This window comes from Pan paniscus, chromosome 1 (genome assembly GCF_029289425.2).
Source record: "Pan paniscus chromosome 1, NHGRI_mPanPan1-v2.0_pri, whole genome shotgun sequence".
Classification (NCBI taxonomy): domain Eukaryota; kingdom Metazoa; phylum Chordata; class Mammalia; order Primates; family Hominidae; genus Pan; species Pan paniscus.
The window spans coordinates 205770675-205793232 of record NC_073249.2 but is presented as its reverse complement, the minus strand read 5'-3'; the positions used below and the strand labels follow the sequence as shown (position 1 = coordinate 205793232).

Genomic DNA, 22558 nt, shown 5'->3' with positions numbered 1-22558 from the left:
GCCGCCCAAAGTCCCAGAGCCAGGGAATAGCAGGGTTCAGACGCAGGGCGACCTGATGCCAAGCCTCAGTGGGTGGGGCTCTCACGGCTGGGGGCCTACTCTGGAGGGCTCTCACCCAGGGTGGACAGAGTCGCAGTGAGGCTCTTAGGGCGGGTACCAAGAATGAAGGGCCCACCAGCTTTCCCAAATGGTCCTTCTGCAAGCTACAGGCCAGCTGAGCTCCTGCCTGGGGTGGGTGAGACCCTGGGGGTGAAGAGGCACCAAACACCGGAAGCGAAGGCTCCCAAATGAGGGAGACCACAGACACAGGGAGCTGGGAAGCTTCGACCCACCCAGTGCTTGACGGAAGGGGAAAGTGAGGACTATGGAGGGGAAGGGACTTGCCTGAGGTCACACAGCCAATCAGTGGGTCTCCAGGGAGGGAGGCCCTTCCCTACCCTGCAGAACAGCAGGCGAAGCCCAAAGCCCAGGGTCTGGGCAGAGTGCCAGCCCAGAGCTGCCAGGCCCTGGGGGCAGGGGCAGGGCCACAGAGTGAATCTGGGGCATTAAGACAAAGAAACGACTCAAATTTCTTCCTTCTTTCAAAAAACACTTGAGACAGGCAGTGTCTCATACCTGTAATCCCAGCACCATGGAAGGCTAAGGTGGATGAATCACTTGAGCCCAGGAGTTCAATACCAGCCTTGGCAACATAGTGAGACCTTGTCTCTACAAAAAAAATCAGAAAATTAGCTGGGTGTAGTGGTGCACCTGTGGTACCAGCTACTCAGGAGGCTGAGGTGGGAAGATCACTTGAGCCCATAAGTTCAAGGCTGCAGTGAGCTGTGTTCATGCCACTGTCCTCCAGCCTGGGTGGACAGAGTGAGAGACCCTGTCTCAAAAACAAAACAACAAAAAACATTCACTGAGGCCGGGCGTGGTGGCTCACACCTGTAATCCCACCACTTTGGGAGGACAAGGTGGGCAGATCACCTGAGGTCAGGAGTTCGAGACCAGGCTGGCCAACATGGTGAAACCTCGTCTCTACTAAAAATACAAAAAATTAGTCGGCTGTGGCCGGGCACGGTGGCTCACGCCTGTAGTAATCCCAGCACTTTCGGAGGCCGAGGTGGGCGGATCACGAGGTCAGGAGATTGAGACCATCCTGGCTAACACAGTGAAACCCTGTCTCAACTAAAAATACAAAAAATTAGCCAAGCGTGGTGGCGGGCACCTGTAGTCCCAGCTACTCAGGAGGCTGAGGCAGGAGAATGGCATGAACCCAAAAGGTGGAGCTTGCAGTGAGCCGAGATCGCGCCACTGCACTCCAGCCTGGGCAACAGAGTGAGACTCCAGTGTGGGGAACAAAGCGAGACTCCGTCTCAAAAAAAGAAAAAATTTGCCTGGTGTTGTGGCAAACACCTGTAATCCCAGCTACTTGGGAGGCTGAGACAGGGGCAGAAGAATCGCTTGAACCCGGGAGGCAGAGCTTGCAGTGAGCCGAGATTGCACCATTGCACTCCAGCCTGGGCAACAAGAGTGAAAGTCCATCTCAAAAAAACAACAACAAAAAAAGAAAGTTAAACACACATTGCCCCTCTGACCCAGGAGTTGCACTCCTAAGTATGTGCCCCAAAGAAATGAGTGCTGAGGTCTGCAAAGAGATACATACGAGAATGTCACAGCAGCCTCAAGCTGGAATCAACCCAAATGTCAGCCACGGACATTTACACGTACATCCACCCAATGCGGCACGACTCAGCCTAAAAAGGAGCAGATGCTGGTACAGGCGACACGGACAAACCTCAAACATTCCCTGCTGTCCAAAGCTGAAGAAAACCAGGCACAAAAGAGCACACATGAATGAATCCACACAGATAAAGCTCAAAACCAGGCCAAACTAGAGGGCCAGTGGCCACCTGCTGCAGGGGACTGATGGAGGAGGCACACGGGAACTGTGGGAATGGTTCACACTTTGGTCCAGGTAGTATGCAGGTGTGTGCATTTGTAAAACGTGAGCTGTACAAGATATGCATACATTACTTAAGTAAATTATACTATACCACAATTTTTAGAAACGTACAATCTCTGCCCTCATGAGGTCCAGTCTGGCATCCTGTGTCATCATCGTAACAGTCATGACAATAACAGCAGGTGACACCGACTGAGTCCTCTGTATGTGCCAGCCCTCAGCTGGGCTACTCTGAAACAGGATCTGATTGAGCGTTTCTAACTACTGGGCAAAATACTGCCCCAGGAGCTCCATATTAGAGACAGGAGAATAAAGCTTGGAGAGGTGACACGCTGTCCAAGGTGACAATGCAAAAAGTGAGGATGCCAGGTTTGAACCTGGGCCCATCAGTCTCCAAGGCCCACTCCTGCTGCACAGGCAGACCCCGCCTCCCTGCCCTCTCCTCCCCACACTGCCTGCTCAGATGTGGCACCTGGAGGCAGCCAGTCCTCGCCCCTCGCCCCCTCCTCTCCAGTGCTGGAAGGAACAGCTCATGTGTGTAATGGACTCGAAGCTTCTGTGAAAGAGCTGCTGAGGAAATGAGTCCTTCCTTCCCCTTCTGCCCCCTCTGCCCTCCCTCATCCCTCTCATGGCCACATAGCTCTGAGGACATTTCAGCCCTGGACCTCCGCCCAATAAGAAGGGACTCCAATGGCCAGGCAGCTGGGGGTGTGTGTGGTATTGACCAAGGAGCTTTCTCAACCCCTGGACACCCCAGCCCAGCCTGTGGCCTCTCAGAGGACCAGGAGGACATGAGGTTAGAGTCCCCACCCTTGGCTCCAGTTTCCAAGTGACGCAACCAAGTGTCTGGATTCAGAGAATCGCAAAATGTTTATCTGGAATCACAACCACCACCATGACCATTTAATCAAACCTTATCCTGTGCCAAGTGCTACAAACATAGCTCATGAATCCTCACCAACAAACAAAATGGGTACTGCTAGGCTCTCATTTTACAGAGGAAGAAAGTGGAGCTCAAAGGGGTTAGGTGCCTTGCCCCGAGTCTCACAGTGAGGAAGTGGTGGGGCTGGGATTCAAACCCAGATTTGCACAACTTCGAGTCTATCCTCTGAATGAGAGTATTATACTTGTCATCCTGCATGTCATTACTGAAGACGGCCCTGGAGTCAGTCTGCTCCAGCCATGTCATTTCACAGATGGGAAGACTGAGGCCCACAAGGGAGACCGTGGTTCAGGAGGACAAGGATTAGTGGCAGAGCCTGGGCTGGAAGCCACCCTGGCCTTGCTTTCAATGACCAGATCAGAGCCTGGGAGCGGGCCACCTGCAGCTGGATGGGCAGCTGGAGGGAGTCAGGCAGGGAGGTGGGAGGCTCTGCTTCCAGGCAGAGGTAAATATTGACATGACTGTGTTTACACTGTAACCTAACTCTGCCTGGCTGCCGCCCCAGGCCCACCCTCCTGCCTTCCCAGCCAAGGAGGGAAGGGAGCTTGTGGGAGGAGGATGGGGAGAGGAGGCTTCTGGGCCAGGGGCTGCTCCTCCTGCTTAGAGGGCTATGTGGTCAGAAAGGCTGGGACATCAGGTGTTAGGGGTGGGGGGTAGTGGAGACCCAGGCCAGGGGACCAGGTAGTGCCAGACAGGGAGGGGCTGTTATCTGAGCTGGGGAGCTGGGGATCTCAGGGCGGGGGACTGGGCTGGGAGTCACAAGGCCTGAGTTCAGGTTCTAGTTCTGCTACTGATTGGCAGTGGGAATCCAAGAACAGTCGGTGAATGGGGAAGAAAAGGTCTAACTGTCAAGTGCGGTGCAAAGGTGAACAATAAATAACCAGCATTTGAGCCTGGCCAGTGTCCAGCCCCAGTGAGCTCTCAACGCCTCTGGCTACCGGCTCAACAGTCCTATCCCTGTCCCAGTGGGCTTTCCCAGGAAGGCCAAGTTTCTGCCAAACTGAGTGGCAGCTTGGGACTGAAGCCATAATAATCTAGAGGAATCGGGGAGCCACTGTCTAGCTCCCGTCCCTAATTCCCTAAGTGACCTTTGAGCCCCAGCTTTTACAACTCTGAAATAAGGCTCACCCTCCTCCCTGGGGTTGGTGTGAAGAGCAGAGATTACATTAAAGTGCCAGGCACATAGTAGATGCTCATTTTGTCTCTCAGTCTTCCCACTTGTCAAACAGGGGCCTCGAAGTTGGTGGTTCCTAATCCCCTTTTCATACAAGAGCTCTACCGTCTTTAGAAGGCCCAGAAGCCAGGCCCACCTCCCTGATGTTAGATCCCCACCTAGCCGATTTCCTGAATGCTCTCTAGAAACTTGCTCCCCTGTTTACACCTCCCCCCAGGAAGTCCGAAGGGGCCCTGTTGGGAGGAGGGAGCCATTCCTAGGCTTGTCAGCCCACCAAGACAGGCCTGGGGCATCCCAGCCACCCTGCCCTCAGGGGCCCAAGGAAAGGGCAGGCCCCCAGTCCTAGACTCCAGTGCCACCCTGACAGTGGGGTTCCGCCAGCACTGGTTGTTCATTAAACTGTGCCCCTCAGACTATTAACTCTTCAAGGACAAGTGAACCCCCCTCCTAATTTTTTATGTGTCCAAAACTTGGCATCTAGGAAGCATTCCACCAAGTGTTAACACCTCTTCTGGGAAGCCTTCCCTGATACACACCTATGGGCAGGATGACTCTGGAGCTGCATCCCCAGGTTGGCACATAGCATTTTCTACCTTATTTCAGAGCGATCTGGGAACTTGTTCTTTCTCCTCTATTAAAGGCTCTGGAGACCAGGGCCCTTGGCTGGTTATCTGCCTGAAAGGATGAGGGGAAGGGTCAATACATTCAGGAGAAGGGGCTGTGTGGGACCTCTGTCTGGGGCCACAGCCTCCTTCTGTCTTCACTGCCTGCTCTGGGCAGCATGCCAGGGGTGTGGTTTGGGCTAGAGGAGGACTGGATGGTGCCTGCAGCACCACCTTTCTCCCAGGGCCACTTCAGGTGCCTCCTCACTGGTTTCCCAGCCTTTGGCCTCACTCCTTCTACTCACTCACCACAAAGCAGCCTGTGACCATCTCAGAATGCAAATCCGACCATGTCACTTCCCTGACTCTAAACTCCTCAGTAGGCTGGGTGCGGTGGCTCACACCTGTAATCCCAGCACTGTGGGAGGCTGAGGTGGGTGGATCACTTGAGGTCAGCAGTCCAAGACCAGCCTGGGCAACATGGCGAAACCCGGTGTCTACTAAAAAAATACAGAAGTTAGTCGGGCATGGTGGCACGCCTGTAATCCCAGCTACTCCGGAGACTGAGGAGAATCACTTGAACCAGGGAGGCAGAGGCTGCAGTGAGCTGAGATTGCACCACTGCACTCAGCCTGGGTGACAGAGCGAGACTACGTCTCAATAAATAAGTAAATTAATTAAATTTAAAAAATAAACTCCTGAGTGGCTCCCCACTGCCCTAAGGATTGAGCCCCAGGTCCTTCATGTGACCATCCCTGAGTGCACCGTCCGGGGCCACCTCCTAAGCACGGTCCTCCGCGCCTCCAGATGAACCATCCCTGAAGGCACAGCGGTCTGTACTCTTGCACATTCTGCTCCCTCCACCCCCCGCCCCCCAACACTCTTCCCAGTCCCACTCACTCTTTAGGTTATGATTTTAATGCCATGTGCTCAGGGAGCCTTTTCTGATCCTCAGGTCAGGTTCCCGGTCCACTCCCACAGCCCCCCGCGTGTCTCCCTGACAACAGTAATTGCGCTTGTAATTTCCTGCTCCGTATCTGTCTGCCTGCCTGTCCATCAGACTGTGGGAGAGAGAGACCTATCAGTCTCACTTACACAGACCACGGCCCCCATGCCTCGTGTTGTGCCAGGCAGACTTGTTTGGTGAGTGAATGAATGAACAAATGACTGAAGCCCTTTGACTATGGCAGGGGGCTTACCCAGTCAATTGGAGAGAAAAAAATTGAGCAGAAGCACAAAAAATTGTAAACATTTGCTCATGGTTCCTCTCTCACCATAGACATGAAAGTGTGGACTTGGCCAAGCTGGTTTTCTGGGCTAACGCCCAGAACATTCTGCCAAGCCCACCTTGTAGCCCTCTTATGCCTCAAATCCTGTTCTTCCCCTGGCCTCCCCAACTCTGCAGGGAAAACAATGTATTTATTCTTTAACAAAAGGTAACAACATCCTTGTTTACCAAAAGAGTGTAGCAATGTAAGGAGGCCTCAGTAGCCCAGTCACCAGCAGGGGCACAGGCTGCCCAGGGTGAAGTACGCACTGTGCTCTGGGAGCCCCATCTGGAGAGGCTGAGAGGCACCAGAGTGACGTGGGGGCGTGTGGTTAGTCTCCTATCTTCAAACAGTAACACTTCTCCCTACTTTTTTCTTTTTTAAGATAGGGTCTCACTATGTTGCCCTGGCTGATCTTGAACTCCCGGCCTCAAGGGATCCTCTCGCCTCGCCCCCGCAAAATGCTGGGACTACAAGCGTGAGCCACTGCCCCCGGACTCCCTCACATTCTTAATAGTTCCCACAGTGTTTCTACATACATTGTATCCTCACAATATCTGGAGAAGTGGAGCAAATCTGCCCCACTTTGTAGGAAAGGGGGCACAGAGCCGGGGAATGGCTGACCCAAGGTCACACAGCAAGCTGGTAGTACATCAGGATTCAAACCAAAACCCTGGGCCCTGTTCTCAACTCAACTGCTGTATAGTAAAGAGCATTCCCAACCCTCAGCGGTAGCCTCAACTCAGCCCCAGCTTGGAATGTGAAAGAACATTCTCAAGGCGCCACAGCTACAGATGGGGGATGATGGGTTGGGTCTCCTTCCCCAAACTGTCTGCCAGGTTACCCCTCCAAAAGTCCAGGAGGTTTGTGCCTGTTCTGGTACTATCTTGCTCTGTGACCCTGGGCAACCTCCTTCCCCTCTCTGTGCCTGCTGCAGGGTGGTTTGAGTACAACCGGAGGCAGGAGATATAAAAAGCCTCCTCAGAACCCTCGGCCCACGGCTTGCACTGGGAGAAAGCCAGGGGAGAGGGTCCATCTGAGGCCCTTAAGAACAGCACTGACTCCCTGCCAAGGGGTTAGAGACGTGGGTGGGGAGCTGGTGACCATCAGGGAGATTCAGTGAGGACAACAGGAAACACATCACACAGACACACAGATACACACAGATACACACACACACACGCCCTGCAAACGCGCCCCATTAGGAACCCAGGGGCCAAGGACAACTTGGCTACACTGCAAAGAAGTGAGTGCTGGATTTGTTTAAAAGCCGCGGAGCAGGAGATCCAGGGAATAAACACTTGATCAGTCCCGAATCACCCCTGCCTCAGGAATGACAGCACAGGAACCAATGTTTAGAGGAAATTAAAATGACAGGAGCCAGGGAGGCCTGACATCAGCCTCCACCCCATGCATGCACCGCCGGTCAACAATCCACCGTGGACTTCCTCAGCCTAGTACTCTCTGGCCCCAGCAACCTTTTTGCCCTCTTTCTCTTTTGTTTCCTGGCCCTTTCATAGCCAGGTGCCAGACCAGCCCCATTCTGGCCTTTCCAGGAGCCTGTCCTGTGCACTCACACCTCTGCTCCTCTGTCACACAGGTCCCCCTCCCGGGACACCCCTTTCAGTTCAGATGTCACCTGCTCCATGAAGCTTTCTCTCGTCTCTCCAGCTTGGAGAGAGCCCCTGCCTGGCATATTTTTACCTCTCCAAGGGCGTGCCAAAAAGTCTGAGGACCAGTGCAGACATTTATGGCCTGGTGGAAGCTCCCATAACACTGTTTATTCAGTCAATTCTTTCCTCCCTCACATGGGGTTTGGCTTAGAGTAAGTGTTCAACACATCCTGGCTGAATGACAGACGAAAGTATCACGGTCTCCTCCCTACAACATGATAAACTTTCATTCGTCTTCCAGACCAGCAAATAGGTGGCCTCTGTCCCTGTGCTGGAAAAGCCAGCCCATTGCCCTGGACAGATGGATGACAGACTTTTGTTTTGGATTCCAGAGACAACCCCTGGGGCAAATAGGTTAGATGTTAGGTAGAACTTCCCAGCGTGGGCTCAAGCTTGGAAAAGAAAACTAAGCAGTACTGAAGCAAAGCACTCTCACTTGGGTTATCTCACCCTTTGGAGGTAAGTGTTATCATCTCATCTTGCAGATGAGGAAACTGAAACTCAAGGGTGATGCTTCAACTAGACCAAAGTCCCTGTGGGGAAGTGGAGGGGATGGGGTTCAAACACAAATTGGTGTGACGCCAAAGCCTGGACTCTTCACAATAGGCTGGTGGGCTTCTTCAGTTGTAAGGATCTATAAAGTGTCACCAAGGCAAAGTGAGGGGACCTCTTTCTTTTTTTGGTGGTTTTTAAGGAAGAAAAAATTTTCTTTATGAGTAACTCAGGGTGGGCTTAGAGGCAGAGGGGATCATACAACCTCAAAGTCTCATGGCCTTTTGGTGCCCACACACTGAGACTTTAAATCCAGTGCTGGTCCACAGATAGTGCACTCCCTGTGTCGGAAACGGTCTGGGTGGGGCATTACAGGGGAGATTCCTAATGGAGGAGGTAGGTTGAGTCCCACGTGGTCTCTAAGCACCTTCAGGTATAGAACTAAGCCATAATTCCACCACTTCTGACTCTAGTGAGGCAACTGGCAGTGCCTAAGCGAGGAAGACCCTAGCTGGGTGAGAAGAGGCCTTGGAAGGGAGAGATGGGGGGGCGGGTTGTAAGGGGACTCCAGCTCTGGGCACAGCAGGGGCTGGGAACCACTGTGGGACTCTTCGGCTTTACAGGGGGTCCCATCCTGCTCCCATCCAGTCGCCCTCGGGCTTGGCAGCATCATCACAGAGAAGTGGAGGTGGCTGGATCACAGGTACTGGCAGCCACCATCCCAGGCACATGCCCTCCTCAGCCCTACATGGTGACTTGGACCCACTTCACAGGGCACAGAACAGAACTAGGAGAGGGAATCCGAGTGGCTCGTCTATAGGGAAAGAAACCAAAGAAAAGTAGATGGCTCCCTTCCCGTGATGGAGAGGCCGGCACCCGCCCCTGGACAAGTGGACAAAGGGCCTTTGCTCTTGGGGTCCAGGGACAATGCCCCTCCCAACAGCCCCCCCCAGGAAGCCCAGCCTGGATCAAATGGATTTCTCTTCTGGGGCTTTAGAGAGCCCCATGAAACGCCCCTCCCCAGTTCCCTTTCTCCCTGGTACTCCTGCCTATCGCAGTCAGCACTCGGCCTCAGCAAGCCCCTCCTCTGAGGACCCATCACCGGGAGATGCTGGGGAGACCGAATCGCTGGGTGCAGGGCCCCTGAGTGTCCCCTGGTCTCTGACAGCACCGACCTAGCTGCGTCGCCACCACATACACCCCTTAGGCCACAGCTGGATCAGCAGTCCCAGAGGGCCGCAACCTAGCCCTCCGAATGCGCCGGGCGTGGCCACCCACAGTGCCCCAAGGCGAGCCCCAGACCGACCTCAGTGTCCCGGGACGCTCAGGTCCAGCTGCATCCAGGCACCTCGAAATCGCCGCCACCCGCGAGCCCGACCCAGCCCGGCTGCCCTGGGTCTCCAAGCCAAGCTGAGTCCAGGGACTTCAGGACAACCCAAAACAGACCGCAGCAACCGACCCCAAAGCGAACCGGGGACCCCGAGCCCCCCACATCCGGCTGGGACCAGAACCAAGCTCGGCGCGGCCGCCCCCGACGGGACCAAGCGCAGCGCCGCCGGGAGAGCCGCGCTCTGCCCGGGCGCTCCCCGACTCCACGCCTTCCGAGAGCCGGGCGGGGGCTGCTGCTGCAGCCGGCGCCCAGCCCCCCGCGAGCCAGGGCGGCCCCGGGTGCCACCCGCGGCACCGCTGCCCGCGACCGTCGAGGCTGGGCTGGACCGGACCAGACCTCCGCGCGCGGCACTCACCATAGCTCGCGTGCTCCGCCCCGGCTTCGCGCAGCTCCCCGCGCCCGGCTCCCGATTCCCAGCTCCGGGTTCCCGGCTCCCAGCCCAGCTGCTCGGACGGCTCGGCTGCCTGGCCCAGGCGGCGCGCTCAGCTCCAGCGGGCGAGCTCGCGGCTTCGGCGCCGAGTGCCGGAGGGGCGGGGCCGCCGCGGGGCCAATGGCAGGGCGCGGGGGCCGGGGCCTGGGTGGCGCAGCCAATCACGGCCTGAGGCTGCACTCCCCGCGCCCGCGCGGGCCCTTAACCCTTGGCGCGCTGGGAGCCGGCTGCCAGGGCTGCGCGGGGACCCTGGAGGGCAGGAGCAGGCGGGAGTTGTTGCTTCGGGGCGCAGGGTCCAGACCTTGCCGAGACCGGCGTTGGGAGCTAGCAGAACCGGGAAGAGGCTCGATTGTGTCCGGTGGGGGCGCCGGGAGCCTCGGCGACCTTTGTCTCCTGCCTGGCTCCTGCACTGGAGTGTGACCCGGGGCGCTGCAGCTGCGTGTGTGTGTGTGTGTGTGTGTGCGCGCGCGCGCGTGTGTGTAAGAGGGAGGAGAAGAGGAGACAGAAACGGTGGGAGGGGTGGATTCCGCGTGCCCGTGTGTTTATGTGTGAAGGAAAGTCCTGACTATATTTGGGATTTGTTGCTCTGTGTGTATATGTGCGTGTGTGTGTTTGCTATATTTGGGGTTCGTTGCTGTGTGTGTGTCCGCTGTATTTGAGGTTTGTTGCTGTGTGTGTGTGTCCGGTATATTTGGGGTTTGTTGCCGTGTGTGTGTGTGTGTGTGTGTGTGTGTAAGAGAGGAAGAGAGATGAGAAGAGGAGACAAAGTGGGGGAGGGGTGGATTCCGCGTGCCCGTGTGTTTATATGTGAAGGAAAGCCCTGACTGATTTATCTGGGATTCGTTGCCGTCCAGGGACTTCAGGACAACCTGTGTCCGCTATATTTGAGGTTTGTTGCCGTGTGTCTGTGTGTCGCTATATTTGGGGTTCGTTGCTGTGAGTGTCTACTATATTTGGGGTTTGTTGTTCTGTGTGTGTCCACTATATTTGGGGTTCATTGCTGTGTGTGTGTGTCTGCTATATTTGAGGTTTGTTGCTGTGTGTGTGTCTCCGCTATATTTAGGGTTCATTGCTGTGTGTTTGTGTGTCTGCTATATTTGGGGTTCGTTGCTGTGTGTGTGTGTCCGCTGTATTTGGGGTTTGTTGCTGTGTGTGTGTGTGTCCCCGTGATAGAGGGGTGAGGGAGGGAATGGTAGCAAAGCAGAGAGAAGGAGCCGTGGCTCTCCAGGCGTGTGAATTTGCAGGTCCAGGAGAGACACTGTCTCCACGTGTAGGTTTTGTGAGGGCAAGGGAAGGAGGAAGGAACAGAAGACAGCCTGCCTGTGTGTGTGTGTGATGTGTGATCTCCACTTTTGGGTCCTGTTGTGCATGCATGTTAATGTGGTAGAAAGAAACGTGGTGTCCCTGTTGTAAACAAGTTGAGAAAAAATCCTGGGTTTTTGTGGTGTAGTTTGCGTGTGTTGTACGTGCCCACACAAAAGAGGGACATGGCTGTGATTTGGTACAACTTTGTGTGTAACCCAGTTTGCAAGAGACATCGAGATAAAAACATTGTGTGTGTGGTGACACTGTGGTCTTTGTGTGTGACTGTTGTGTGACTTTTGTGATCATCTATATTTGGGTTGGGCTGAGAAATAGAAACTACTGTGTAGGGGGCATAATGACTGTATGTTCAGGAGAAAGACATCCTGGCGGCATTGGGATTTGGGCTTTGAAGGATGTCTAAGAGTTCATTAGGCCAGACAGAATGCTCGTGAGGCCAGAGGGAAAGACCCGGGGAATCCTGCCTATCAGCCAACGGGGGTGAGGAGGCTGTAGTGGTGGGTGACCAGGGTGAATTTGGAAACAGAACCTATTGCCAGCAAGGAAGAGGAGGAGCAACTGACTGCAACCCTTGCCCAGGTGCTGACCCAGAGTGGCCCTGGATGTGTCTGGGCACACAGAGTCATTCTAAAGCGGACCATCTGTTCCTGGGCAGTTTGTTTGGGAACCTGGAGGGCGGGAAGGGGCTCTGTGGAAATAACTCTATGTTGCTCCCTCCTTCCAGCAGCATTCCAAATTCTTCAGTGTGGAGGACTCAGGGAGGTCGAAAAGCTCCTTGAGTGCAGCAGTTGGGAGCATGGTGAAGAGGGGAGGGTCTGGCCGTGTCTGAAAGGTGACCAGACCTGAAGGTCCAGAGCCCCCCTCCATCATGGGGTACTTAAACTATCAGCTGCCCTGGCCTGGTGTCCGATTCCTGACTATTCCTCAAGCGTCTTCCTAAGAATCATAGCCCGATGCCTGCAGAGACATTGAAGATCCAGGGACACACAAAAATGAAACCCAGTTATCCTGGCACTCCACTTGCCAGCAATGTGATTATGTTCTCTTCTCTCTGAGCTCCCGTTTTTGCCTCTGTAAAATGGGGTTCATAATTCTTACCCACCTCACTGTACTGTTGTAAAGATTTAAGGAGTTAATGTACCTCGTGGGCCTTTTGTAACTTAACAAACCGCTAGAAAGCCTTTAAGCATTGCTCCATTTACAAAAAGTTCAAAAAATAAGCAAAATTAGACCTGTGCTGTCAGAACTTAGGTTTGTGTTATCTTTGGGGAGGGAATGACTGGAAAGGGGCACCAGGGAAGCTTCTGGGTGCTAGTAAGGGTTAGGTACGGAGGAGGGGGTAGTTCAGTTGTGAAAAATTGAGCAGTCTCCTTAGGATCTATGTACTTTTCTGTCTCTGTTACTCTCTAACAAGAAGTTTCCAGAAGAAAAAAGGGCCAGGTGCAGTGGCTCATACCTGTAATCCCAGCACTTTGAGAGGCCAAGGCAGGCGGATCACCTGAGGTCAGGAGTTCAAGACCAGTGTGGCCAACATGACAAAACTCATCTCTACTAAAAATACAAATAAATTACCCGGGCATGGTCATGGGCACCTGTAATTGCAGCTACTCAGGAGGCTGAGACAGGAGAATCGCTTGGACCGAGGAGGCGGAGGTTGCAGTGAGCTGAATCACGCCGCTGCCCTCCAGCCTGGGTGACAGAGAGACTCCATTTCAAAAAAAAAAAAAAAGGCAGGGCTCAGTGGTGGATCACTTGAGATCAGGAGTTTGAGACCAGCCTGGCCAACATGGCAAAACTCCATCTCTACTAAAATACAAAAATTAGCTGGGCAGGGTGGCGGGTGCCTATAATCCCAGCTACTCCGGAGGCTGAGGCAGGAGAATCACTTGAACCTGGGAGGCAGAGGTTGCAGTGAGCTGAGATCAAGCCACTGCACTCCAGCCTGGGCGACAGTGAGAATCCGGCAAAAAAAAAAAAAATCAGAAGGTCAGGTATAGGTATTATGACCACATTTTAATCACTCATAAAATGGACATTCTGGAATGCTGTATCAGCTCAGGGCAGAGTACTGGGGACACTATATTGAGTAAGGTGTGGTTCTGCTGGCTCTATGAAGAAAGCAGAGGAGAAAGGCTGTGGCTTTCTTGCTTCTGAAAGGGGCACATTAAGGATGGGGCGGGGCGGGCAGGGAGTGAGGGGCAGCATGCCCAAACCCACTCCAAAGCCACTCACCCGGCTTGACAGCAGAATCAGGACTAGAACCAAGGCCTCCCAAGGTGATGGCTGAGTCTTTTCCATTCTACCAGGCTGCTCCAGAAAACGCAGCCCCTGGTCTTATGCTGCTCAAAGGGAAGCAAGCAAGTGAGGTTTGCTGCCGACTCTGACCCTTACCTCCAACTCCTCCAGGATCTTCAGAGATCACCTCATCCAAACAGCTTTCTGGGAACGGCCAGCCATAACAAATGCTAAGCATTTATTATGTGCCAGACACGGTGGCAGGTGCTTTGCAGCATTATCTGAGTGATTCTCACAATTCTATGTGGTAGGTGCTATGATTCCCACATCACCTCCATATTGCAGGTGAGAAAATCAATGTTCAGAGAGGGAAAGTGATTTTCCCGAGAAGACACAGCTAGTTTGAGGGGCTTTGCTCCTTTGCTGGCATGCAGCTGCTTCTGTTGGTATTCATGGGCTCGCCATGCCCTCTGACAGACACAAGTGGTTTTATGACAGGAGAAGGTGTCCCCTGTTAGACTGCTGGAGACTGGATGAGATGTGGGGAGTTGCCCCTTCCAAATACTCAAGCCTCTGGGCACAGGGTCTGCCCCATCGGAGCATCAGGGCTCAAACGCAGAAAACCAACCTGAATTGGCCAGAGCCAATTGAGTTACACAGAGCCTATGTAACTACAAAGTACAGGGGCAGAGCTAGCTTTAGGCATGGCTCCAAGAGGAGCTCAGATGATGACATTAGGATTCAGTCTCATTTACTCCATCTCTGAAGACCGCTTCCCTCCCTGCTGGCCTCACCTCTTGGCCTCATGATGACAAGATGGCTGCCCTCAGCAGTGGCTCACATCCTACTCTCTTATCAACTCCCAGCGGAAACAGGGACTCACTTTTTCCTACAGTTCTAATAACATTCCCAAAACTGAGTCTTGTCGACTGTCACTGAGACATGTGTCAATTCCTCTGCCAATCACTGTGGCCAAGGGTTCTGATTAGCCAGGAAGTGAGACCCTGGAGATACCTGGCATTGCAGTTTAGGTATGGGTTTCCAGCCATGCAGCCTCAGGACTCACCAGGATCCAAAAGGAACCTCCCAGAATGTGTGGAGAGACCTGAGTCACAGACGTTCAATATATGTGGCCATGGCTATCACTGGCATTATTCTTCCTCCGCTTTGCCTCTGTCATCGTCTTGTACAGAATAGGTGTTTGGTAACGACTAGTACACAGTAGGTGCCCAGAGAATCCCTTTTGTTTGGCTGATTTTTTGCTTTGAGAGTAATACCACGTGCCAAGTCAGACAGAGGCTGGACACACTGAGCGACCCACAGGCATGCAGACAGAATGAGACTCGCTGTAAGAGCTTTTTAATTTTTAATGTTGTTTTGTCTTCCGTAACTGAGCTGAAATACTGTCTAGGGCACCCGAGGAAATCACCAGACTCTCCAAGGAACAGTAACCAGCCTGTCTAAGAAAATACAGTCATGAAAATGGCAGAAGAAGCTCTGAAGAGGCTGGCAGGGGAGGGGACTCCGTGCTCAGAGGCAGGGTGCAGGCAGGGTACAGGCAGGCAGAGCTTGTCAGGCCCAATGAGGCTCTTCCTGACTCATCCAACCCTGCAGTGAGGCAGCCAGGACCCCTCCCCCTGCCCTGGGCCCCTGGTGAAAGACTGGAGATCAGGCTATCCCCCCTGACCCCCCTCTCGTGTCTCCTTGGGCCACCAATTACTCTGATTCAACTGGGCAGTTGAGTTTCTGTGAAGGACAGAGACCCATGAAGTCCAGCACTCACTGCTATTTATTGAGTCTGTTCCAGGCGCCATACTTCGAACTTCACTTGATTTAAATACAAGAGCAATGGAATATACTTAGGATACTTACTTTATCGCTGCTTTTACCTTACTTTTTCTTCCCTCTGCCCTGATTTCCTTAATTAATTTTGAAAAAAAAATCTCTATTTTTTCAAATTTCAAATGTAATACATGGTCACTGTAAAACAGACAATAGGGTCGAGGCACCATGGCTCAGGCCTGTAATCCCAAAACTTTGGGAGGCCGAAGCAGGAGAACTGCTTGAGGTCAGGTGTTCACCAGCCCCGGCAACACAGTGAGACCTTGTCTCTACTAAATATAAATATATATATACATACATATATTTTTGTTTGTTTGTTTTTGTTTTTTTGAGATGGAGTTTCGCTCTTGTTGCCCAGGCTGGAGTGCAATGGTGCGATCTCGGCTTACTGCAACCTCCACCTCCTAGATTCAAGCGATTCTCATGCCTCAGCCTCCAGAGTAGCTGGGATTACAGGTGCCCACCACCACGTCCAGCTAATTTTTGTATTTTTAGTAGAGACAGGGTTTTACCATGTTGGTCAGGGTGGTCTCGAACTCTTGACCTCAAGTGATCCGCCCGCCTCAGCCTCCCAAAGTGTTGGGATTACAGGCATGAGCCACCACACCTGGCCTCTACTAAATATATTTTTAAAAAATTAGTTGGGGCCGGGCGCGGTGGCTCACACTTGTAATCCCAGCACTTTGGAAGGCCGAGGTGGGCGGATCACGAGGTCAGGAGATCAAGACTATCCTGGCCAACATGGTGAAACCCCATCCTACCAAAATACAAAAAAGTAGCTGGGCATGGTGGCATGCGCCTGTAGTCCCAGCTACTCCGGAGGCTGAGGCAGGGGAATCACTTGAACCTGGTAAGCGGAGGTTGCAGTGAGCTGAGATCGCACCACTGCACTCCAGCCTAGCGACAGAGCAAGACTCTGTCTCAAAAAAAAAAAAAAAAAAAGTCATGCATGGTGGCACAAGCCTGTATCCCAGCTACTGGGGAGGCTGAGGTGGGAAGATCACTTGAGCCCAGGAGTTCAAGACTGCTGCACGACACCCTGTCTCAAAAAGAAAAAAAAAACAGAGAAAAAAGTAAAATAGATAATGCGGAAATGAATACAATGGGAAGAAATAGTCCCTGTAATATCGCTCCTCAGATATTAACCATTGGAAACTCTTTGATGTGATTCTGTATTTAGCTGAATTGACAGATGTATGTCCATTTTGGGAACAGGGAAAACGTTATTAATGTTTTCAGAGCCTCCTTCCTCCCTGTCCTCTCTGAGGAAGGAAACTTGGTGTGTCAGGCAGCTGCAGCCCGGGCTTTACCCTGTGAATCTGGGTAATGGGTGGAGGTGCGGGAGAAAGAAACAAACTACAAGAGAAAGGGCAGAGGTTGTGGGGTGGGAAAAATGGGGAGAGGCTGGAGCAGGGGATGAAATGGGTCAAAGCCAGCGCAGGCTGAGCTTTGAGGGAGTGTTTGGGGGATCCAGACGCAGATTTGGGGGCTGCTGTGCTGTGAGATATTGAAAAAGAGTGAGGGGTCAGGCGGAAGAGAGAGAGAGAGCAGCAGGCAGGACGCAGGATAAAGTTTTACTGAGATTATGGATGATGTCTGCTTTAACATTCTCAAAAGAACTGAATAAATAGTTAAATTGCTTTGCAGTTTGTTTGTTTGTTTTGTTCAGAGGAGGAAATAGTGTTTCTAATTCAACAGGGGGCTGAGACTGGCTTTGGGTGGCTCAGCTTTACCCAGATTACATTTTTATACACAGAAAGCTAGATTACATCATCATCATAAAAATAAAAATAAAAACTGATAAAATATCTTGTCTAAGTAATGTATGCCAGGCACTGTGCTAAGTACTCCTCTGTATTCATTTATTTAATTCTACAATAGCCCAATGGGGGTGGTTACTACTATTATCCCATTTTACAGACAAGGAAACTGAGGCTTAGAGAGATGAAGCAACTTGCTCAAGATCACACAGCCTCCAAGTGGGAGAGCTGGGATGAGGCAATTTGTCTATTATCTTAACTTTCTGGTAAACGCAGTTGTTTTGTTTAAATTAATTAACTCATTAATTTTGCTGTAAGAACCTTAAGGAAGATTCTTATTGATTAAGACAGAGTCTCACTCCATCGACCAGGCTGGAGTGCAGTGATGTGATCTTGGCTCACTGCAACCTCCATCTCCCAGGTTCAAGCGATTCTCAGCCTCCCGAGTAGCTGAGATTACAGGTGTGTGCCACTATGCCTGGCTAATTTTTTTGTATTTTTAGTAGAGACAGGGTTTTACCATGTTGGCCAGGCTGGTCTCGAACTCCTGACCTCAAGTGATCTGCCCGCATCAGCCTCCCGAAGTGCTGGGATTACAGTTGTAAGCCACTGTGCCCAGCCAGAAGATTCTTATTTTTTAATTTAATTTAATTTTTTTAGTGAAGAGGGGTCTCACTATGTTGCCCAGGCTGATCTTAAACTCTGGGGCTGAAGGCATCCTCCTGCCCCAGCCTCTTGGGTAGCTGGAGCTCCAGGCATGCACCACCACTGCGCCCGGCTCTGTTTTATTTGTGTTTTGTGAGTTGCTGCAAATGCCTTTCTGTTCGTGATAGAATAAGGATATACATAAATAATAGGCATGCACCATCATGAAGCCACCCCACAACTCCTTGCTGTTATCTGTGTTAAGAAGCTGAAGCCGAGGGGGACGTGGGCACTAATCTAGAGAAGGCAGCTTTTAAGTTGTGGGATTTGAACTCGGCGGTTTTTTTTTTTCTGAAGAATCATACAGAAGTTGGAATTACTATGGTGAGGAGTAGGGTTGCATTTCAGTTACCCTGGTACAGATTCACAGACCCTGAAGGCTGGACCTGGACGAGATGTCCAAAGTTATCCATTCCAGTCCCTGTTTTAGTTTATGAAGCTCCACTGCAGTTTCCTCCACAGGTGTCACCTGGCCCAAGTGTGAACACCTCCGCTGATGAGAGAGCACAGAGGAGGGGAACGTAGCTGAGAAAGTAGGCCAGGGTGGAGCAGTGAAGGGGAAGGAATTCCTGAGACTTAGCTGGGATGAGCACAGGGGGACTGCCAGAGGGGACAGGAATGCAGGCAGAGTGGAAAACCATTTCCTCAAATGCCTTCACTACAATATCAGCTCTTTTATGTATAGCCCTTCCAAGTTGAGGGAGTAAAAATACGTTATTTCAAAGAAACAAGTTCCCCCAGAGCCAAACTACTATAACAAAGTATATTTCCTGTTTTGCCTTTGCTGCTAGGAAGCCCTTAGGTAGGTTATATATTTCAAAGAAACAAGTTCCCCCAGAGCCAAACTACTATAACAAAGTATATTTCCTGTTTTGCCTTTGCTGCTAGGAAGCCCTTAGGTAGGTTATATATTCAACCTCAGTAACAAACTCAGTCCAGGCACCTGATAGATTTATCTCTATCTTTTTCCAATGGCTTTCCATCTCTCTATTTATTTATGTATTTGAGATGGAGTCACAGTCCGTGGCTCAGGATGGAGTGCAGTGGTGCGATCTCGGCCCACTGTAACCTCTGCCTCCCGGGTTCAAGTGATTCTCCTGCCTCAGCCTCCTTAGTAGCTGGGATTACAGTCGTAATCAGCTAAGCGCCACCATGCTAAGCTAATTTTTGTATTTTTAGTAGAGATGGGGTTTTGCCATGTTGGCCAGGCTGGTCTTGAACTCCTGACCTCAAGTTATCCGCCCACCTCAGCTCCCTAAGTGCTGGAATTATAGGTGTGAGCCACCACCCTCCGCCTCAATCTGTCTTTTTAGATTAATGTTTTATAATGTTTGCTCTAACACTAAACAGCTATCTGAATGTAAGACCATCACCTCCTCTAAGAAGCCTTCCCCGTCTGTGCCCCCACAGCCCCCTGCATTACTGCTAATGTAGCACCTCCCTCTGTCTTCTTCAGTCTGTTTACTCTCTTTGTCTCCCCTACCTAGGCCCAATTCTGCAACTCCAGCTATAGAAACAGGGACCAGCACATAGTGGATGCTCCATAAATTATCAAACTCTACAGAAAGGCTCTTGTAGGAAATGAGGCCTTGTTTAATAAGCACCTCTTCTCTGCATACGCTGTCTCATGGGGCACTCACATGACCACTGTTTTAACAGATGAAGATCCTGAGGGTCAGAGGGGTGAATTGATTTGCTCCTGGTCACACAGCCTGTAAGTGGCAATGAAGGATGTGAACCCAACTCTGTCTGATTTTAAAGTTCCTGCTCTCCACCATGGCTTTGTACGTCATCACTGTAGTTCTTTCATGTGGAGGGAAGAACTTGAGGACTCCAGCTACAGCTGCCTATGAGTCGGGGAGCAGGGGGCCTGGGGCATGGGAAAAGTCACTCAGGGTCCCTGGGCCTCAGACTTCTCCTTTTTTTTATTTGTTTGTTTGTTTGTTTGTTTTTTGAGACAGAGTCTTGCTCTGTCACCCAGGCTGCAGTGCGAGATCATGGCTCACTGCAGCCTCAACCTTTTGACCTCAAGTGATCCTCCCACCTCAGCCTCCCAAGTAGCTAGGACTACAGGTGCACACCACTATACCTGGCTAATTTTTTGTACTTTTTTGTTGAGACGGGTTTTTGCCACATTGCCCAGGCTGGTATCCAACTCCTAGGCTCAAACTATCCAGCCACCTTGGCCTCCCAAAGTGCTGGGATTATATGTGTGAGCCACCACACCTCACCAGTCTCCTCCTTTGTAAAATGAAGGGATTGGATCAGCAATTGTCAGCCCTAGGGGTCCATTTGCATCACCTGGGGAGCTCTTAAAAGGTACTGATGCCTGGATCCCACCTCAGGTCAATTAAACCAAAATAACTGAAGGCAGGTCCCCCCAGGTGATTTGGATGCTGGAGAGGGCTAAGAACACTAAACTCACCCCTCAGTGAGGCCCATTGCAGGAAGCCCCTCGACCTGGCATGATGGAAAGACCAGGGCTGTGGAGCCAAGTGGGCATGGGTTCTGATCCCAGGTCTGTTCTTTCGTATACATCAACATCCTCGTTGAGCAGAGGAGAGCAAGGCTGGTGAAGTCTGAGGTCTTGCAGCGAAGAAGTGACATTGTGGAGGTTTCAATCCCGGTCTGCGCTCCGGAACTGCAGGATATTGAGGAGGGTCTTGGACAAGGAGAGGAGGTGTGGGTGGGTAGGTAGGTCCGCTTGGAGCCTGTGTCTGTACTGGCAGACCTGAGGCCTGGGTGGGGCCCGTCTTGGGGATCCCAAAGCCATCCCTGCCCATGACTCACACTGTTTTCACAGCAGGTGTTGGGGCAGCATGAAGTCACCCACACCTCCCACGCTTCTCACACCTCTGCTGCCTCCTAGCCTAGCACGTGCCCAGACACCTCTACCACCTATGATGCCCCAAGCCCTGGGCAGTGACAGGCCAGTGTGGACAAGCCGGCCAGTCTGTGTGTGATTGGGGTGTTGGCACTGGCTGCAAGAACACACTGACAGGAAGGCTGATGCCAACTCAAGGCACAAGCAGACCTTTTCCCAAACACCCACCCCATCGCTCCTGTGCCCTGTGGTCTTGGGCAAGTCCCTGCACCGCTTTGACAGTCTACAACATGTGTGGAAAAGCATGGCTCATGGGGTTCCCATGAGCTCCAGAACACCGAGCTCTTTCCCCCCACAGAGTCAGACCAGGCTGCCCCTCATCTGGACTGACTCCCCCATCACTTTTCCTTTTAGGTCTCAGTCCAAATGTCACTGTCCGGAAAGGCCTTTCTTGTGGACCTTCTCTAAGGGGACTCTCCTTTTCTTCTCCCTCACTGCACCCACCTCATTTCCTTCATTGTACTTATCAGAATTTCTTTTTTCTTTCTTTCTTTCTTTTTTTTTTTTTTTTTTTTTTTGAGACGGAGTCTTGCTCTTGTTGCCCAGGCTGGAGTGCAATGGTACAATCTTGGCTCACTGCAACCTCCACCTCCTGGGTTCAAGTGATTCTCCTGCCTCAGCTTCCCGAGTAGCTGGGATTACAGGCACATGCCACCATGCCCGGCTAATTTTTATTTTTAGTAGAGACTGGGTTTCACCATGTTGGCCAGGCTGGTCTCAAACACCTGACCTCAGGTGATTCACCCACCTCGGCCTCCCAAAGTGCTGGGATTACAGGTGTGAGCCACTACACCCAGCCACTTATCAGAATTCCTAATTCTATACTTAGTTTCTTCGTTACTTATCTATTGTCTAGCTCTCCAATCAGATTACAAAGCAAATGTAGGGACTGTCCTTTTGTCATGTTGTCATGTCTCTCTCTCTTTGAGAGACAAGGTCTCACTCTGTCACCCAGGCTAGAGTGCAGTGGTGCAATCACAGCTCACTGCAGCCTCAAACTTCTGGGCTCAAGCGATCCTCCTACCTCAGCCTCCTGAGTAACTGGCACCACCACGCCTGGTTTTTTTTTTCTTTTTTTCTTTTTTTTTTTTAGACAAGGTCTCGCTCTGTCACCTAGGCTGGAATGCAGTGACATAATTATAACTCAGCCTTGAGCTCCCAGGTCGACCTCACTGCAACCTCAACCTCCCAGACTCAAGTGATCCTCCCACCTCAGCCTTTCACACAGCTGGGACTACAGGCGTGTGCCACCATGCCCAGCTAATTTTTTTTTTCTATTTTTTGTAGAGATGGAGTCTCATTATATTGCCTAGTCTGGTCATGAACTCCTAGGCTCAAGTGATCCACCTGCCTTGGCCTCCAAAAGTGCTGGGATTACAGGCGTGAGCCACCACACCCAGACTTGGCTAATTTTTTAATTTTTAGTAAAGACGAGGACTCAGTGTGCTGCTCAGGCTTGTCTCTGTCTCCTGGCCTCAAGTGATCCTCCCTCCTTGGCCTCCCAAAGTGCTGGGATTATAGGCATGAGCCACTGCACCCGACTCGTTATGTCTCTTTATTGAGGTGTAACCTGAACACCATACCATTCATCCATGTTAAGTGTATAGTTCAATGATTTTTAGTAAATTCACAGAGTTGTGCCATCATCACCACAAGCCAGTTTTAGAACACTCGCATTGCCGGCTGGCTCACGCCTGTAATCCCAGCACTTTGGGAGGCTGAGGCGGGCAAATCATGAGGTCAGGAGATCAAGACCATCCTGGCCAACACGGTGAAACCCCGTCTCTACTTAAAAAAAAAAAATACAAAAAAATTAGCCGGACATGGTGGCGGGCGCCTGCAGTCCTAGCTACTCGGGAGGCTGAGGCAGGAGAATGGGGTGAACC

At 51.8% G+C, this 22558-nt stretch overlaps 1 protein-coding gene across 2 annotated transcripts in view; it reads right to left on the bottom strand.

Annotated features, from left to right (window-relative positions):
- The window catches only part of ECE1 (endothelin converting enzyme 1), a 127143-nt gene extending 117111 nt beyond the window's left edge, over nt 1–10032 (bottom strand). The window contains exon 1 of one of the 2 annotated variants that reach the window (XM_034957437.3): nt 9849–10032. In XM_034957437.3, coding sequence (XP_034813328.1) covers nt 9849–9851 — 3 coding nt within the window. In that variant the 5' untranslated portion in view covers nt 9852–10032. Of the gene's footprint in view, nt 1–9409; nt 9704–9848 lie in introns of those variants that run through there. The other variant, XM_063594212.1, reaches the window with a different exon arrangement.
- Between the last annotated feature and the right edge of the window lie 12526 nt (nt 10033–22558).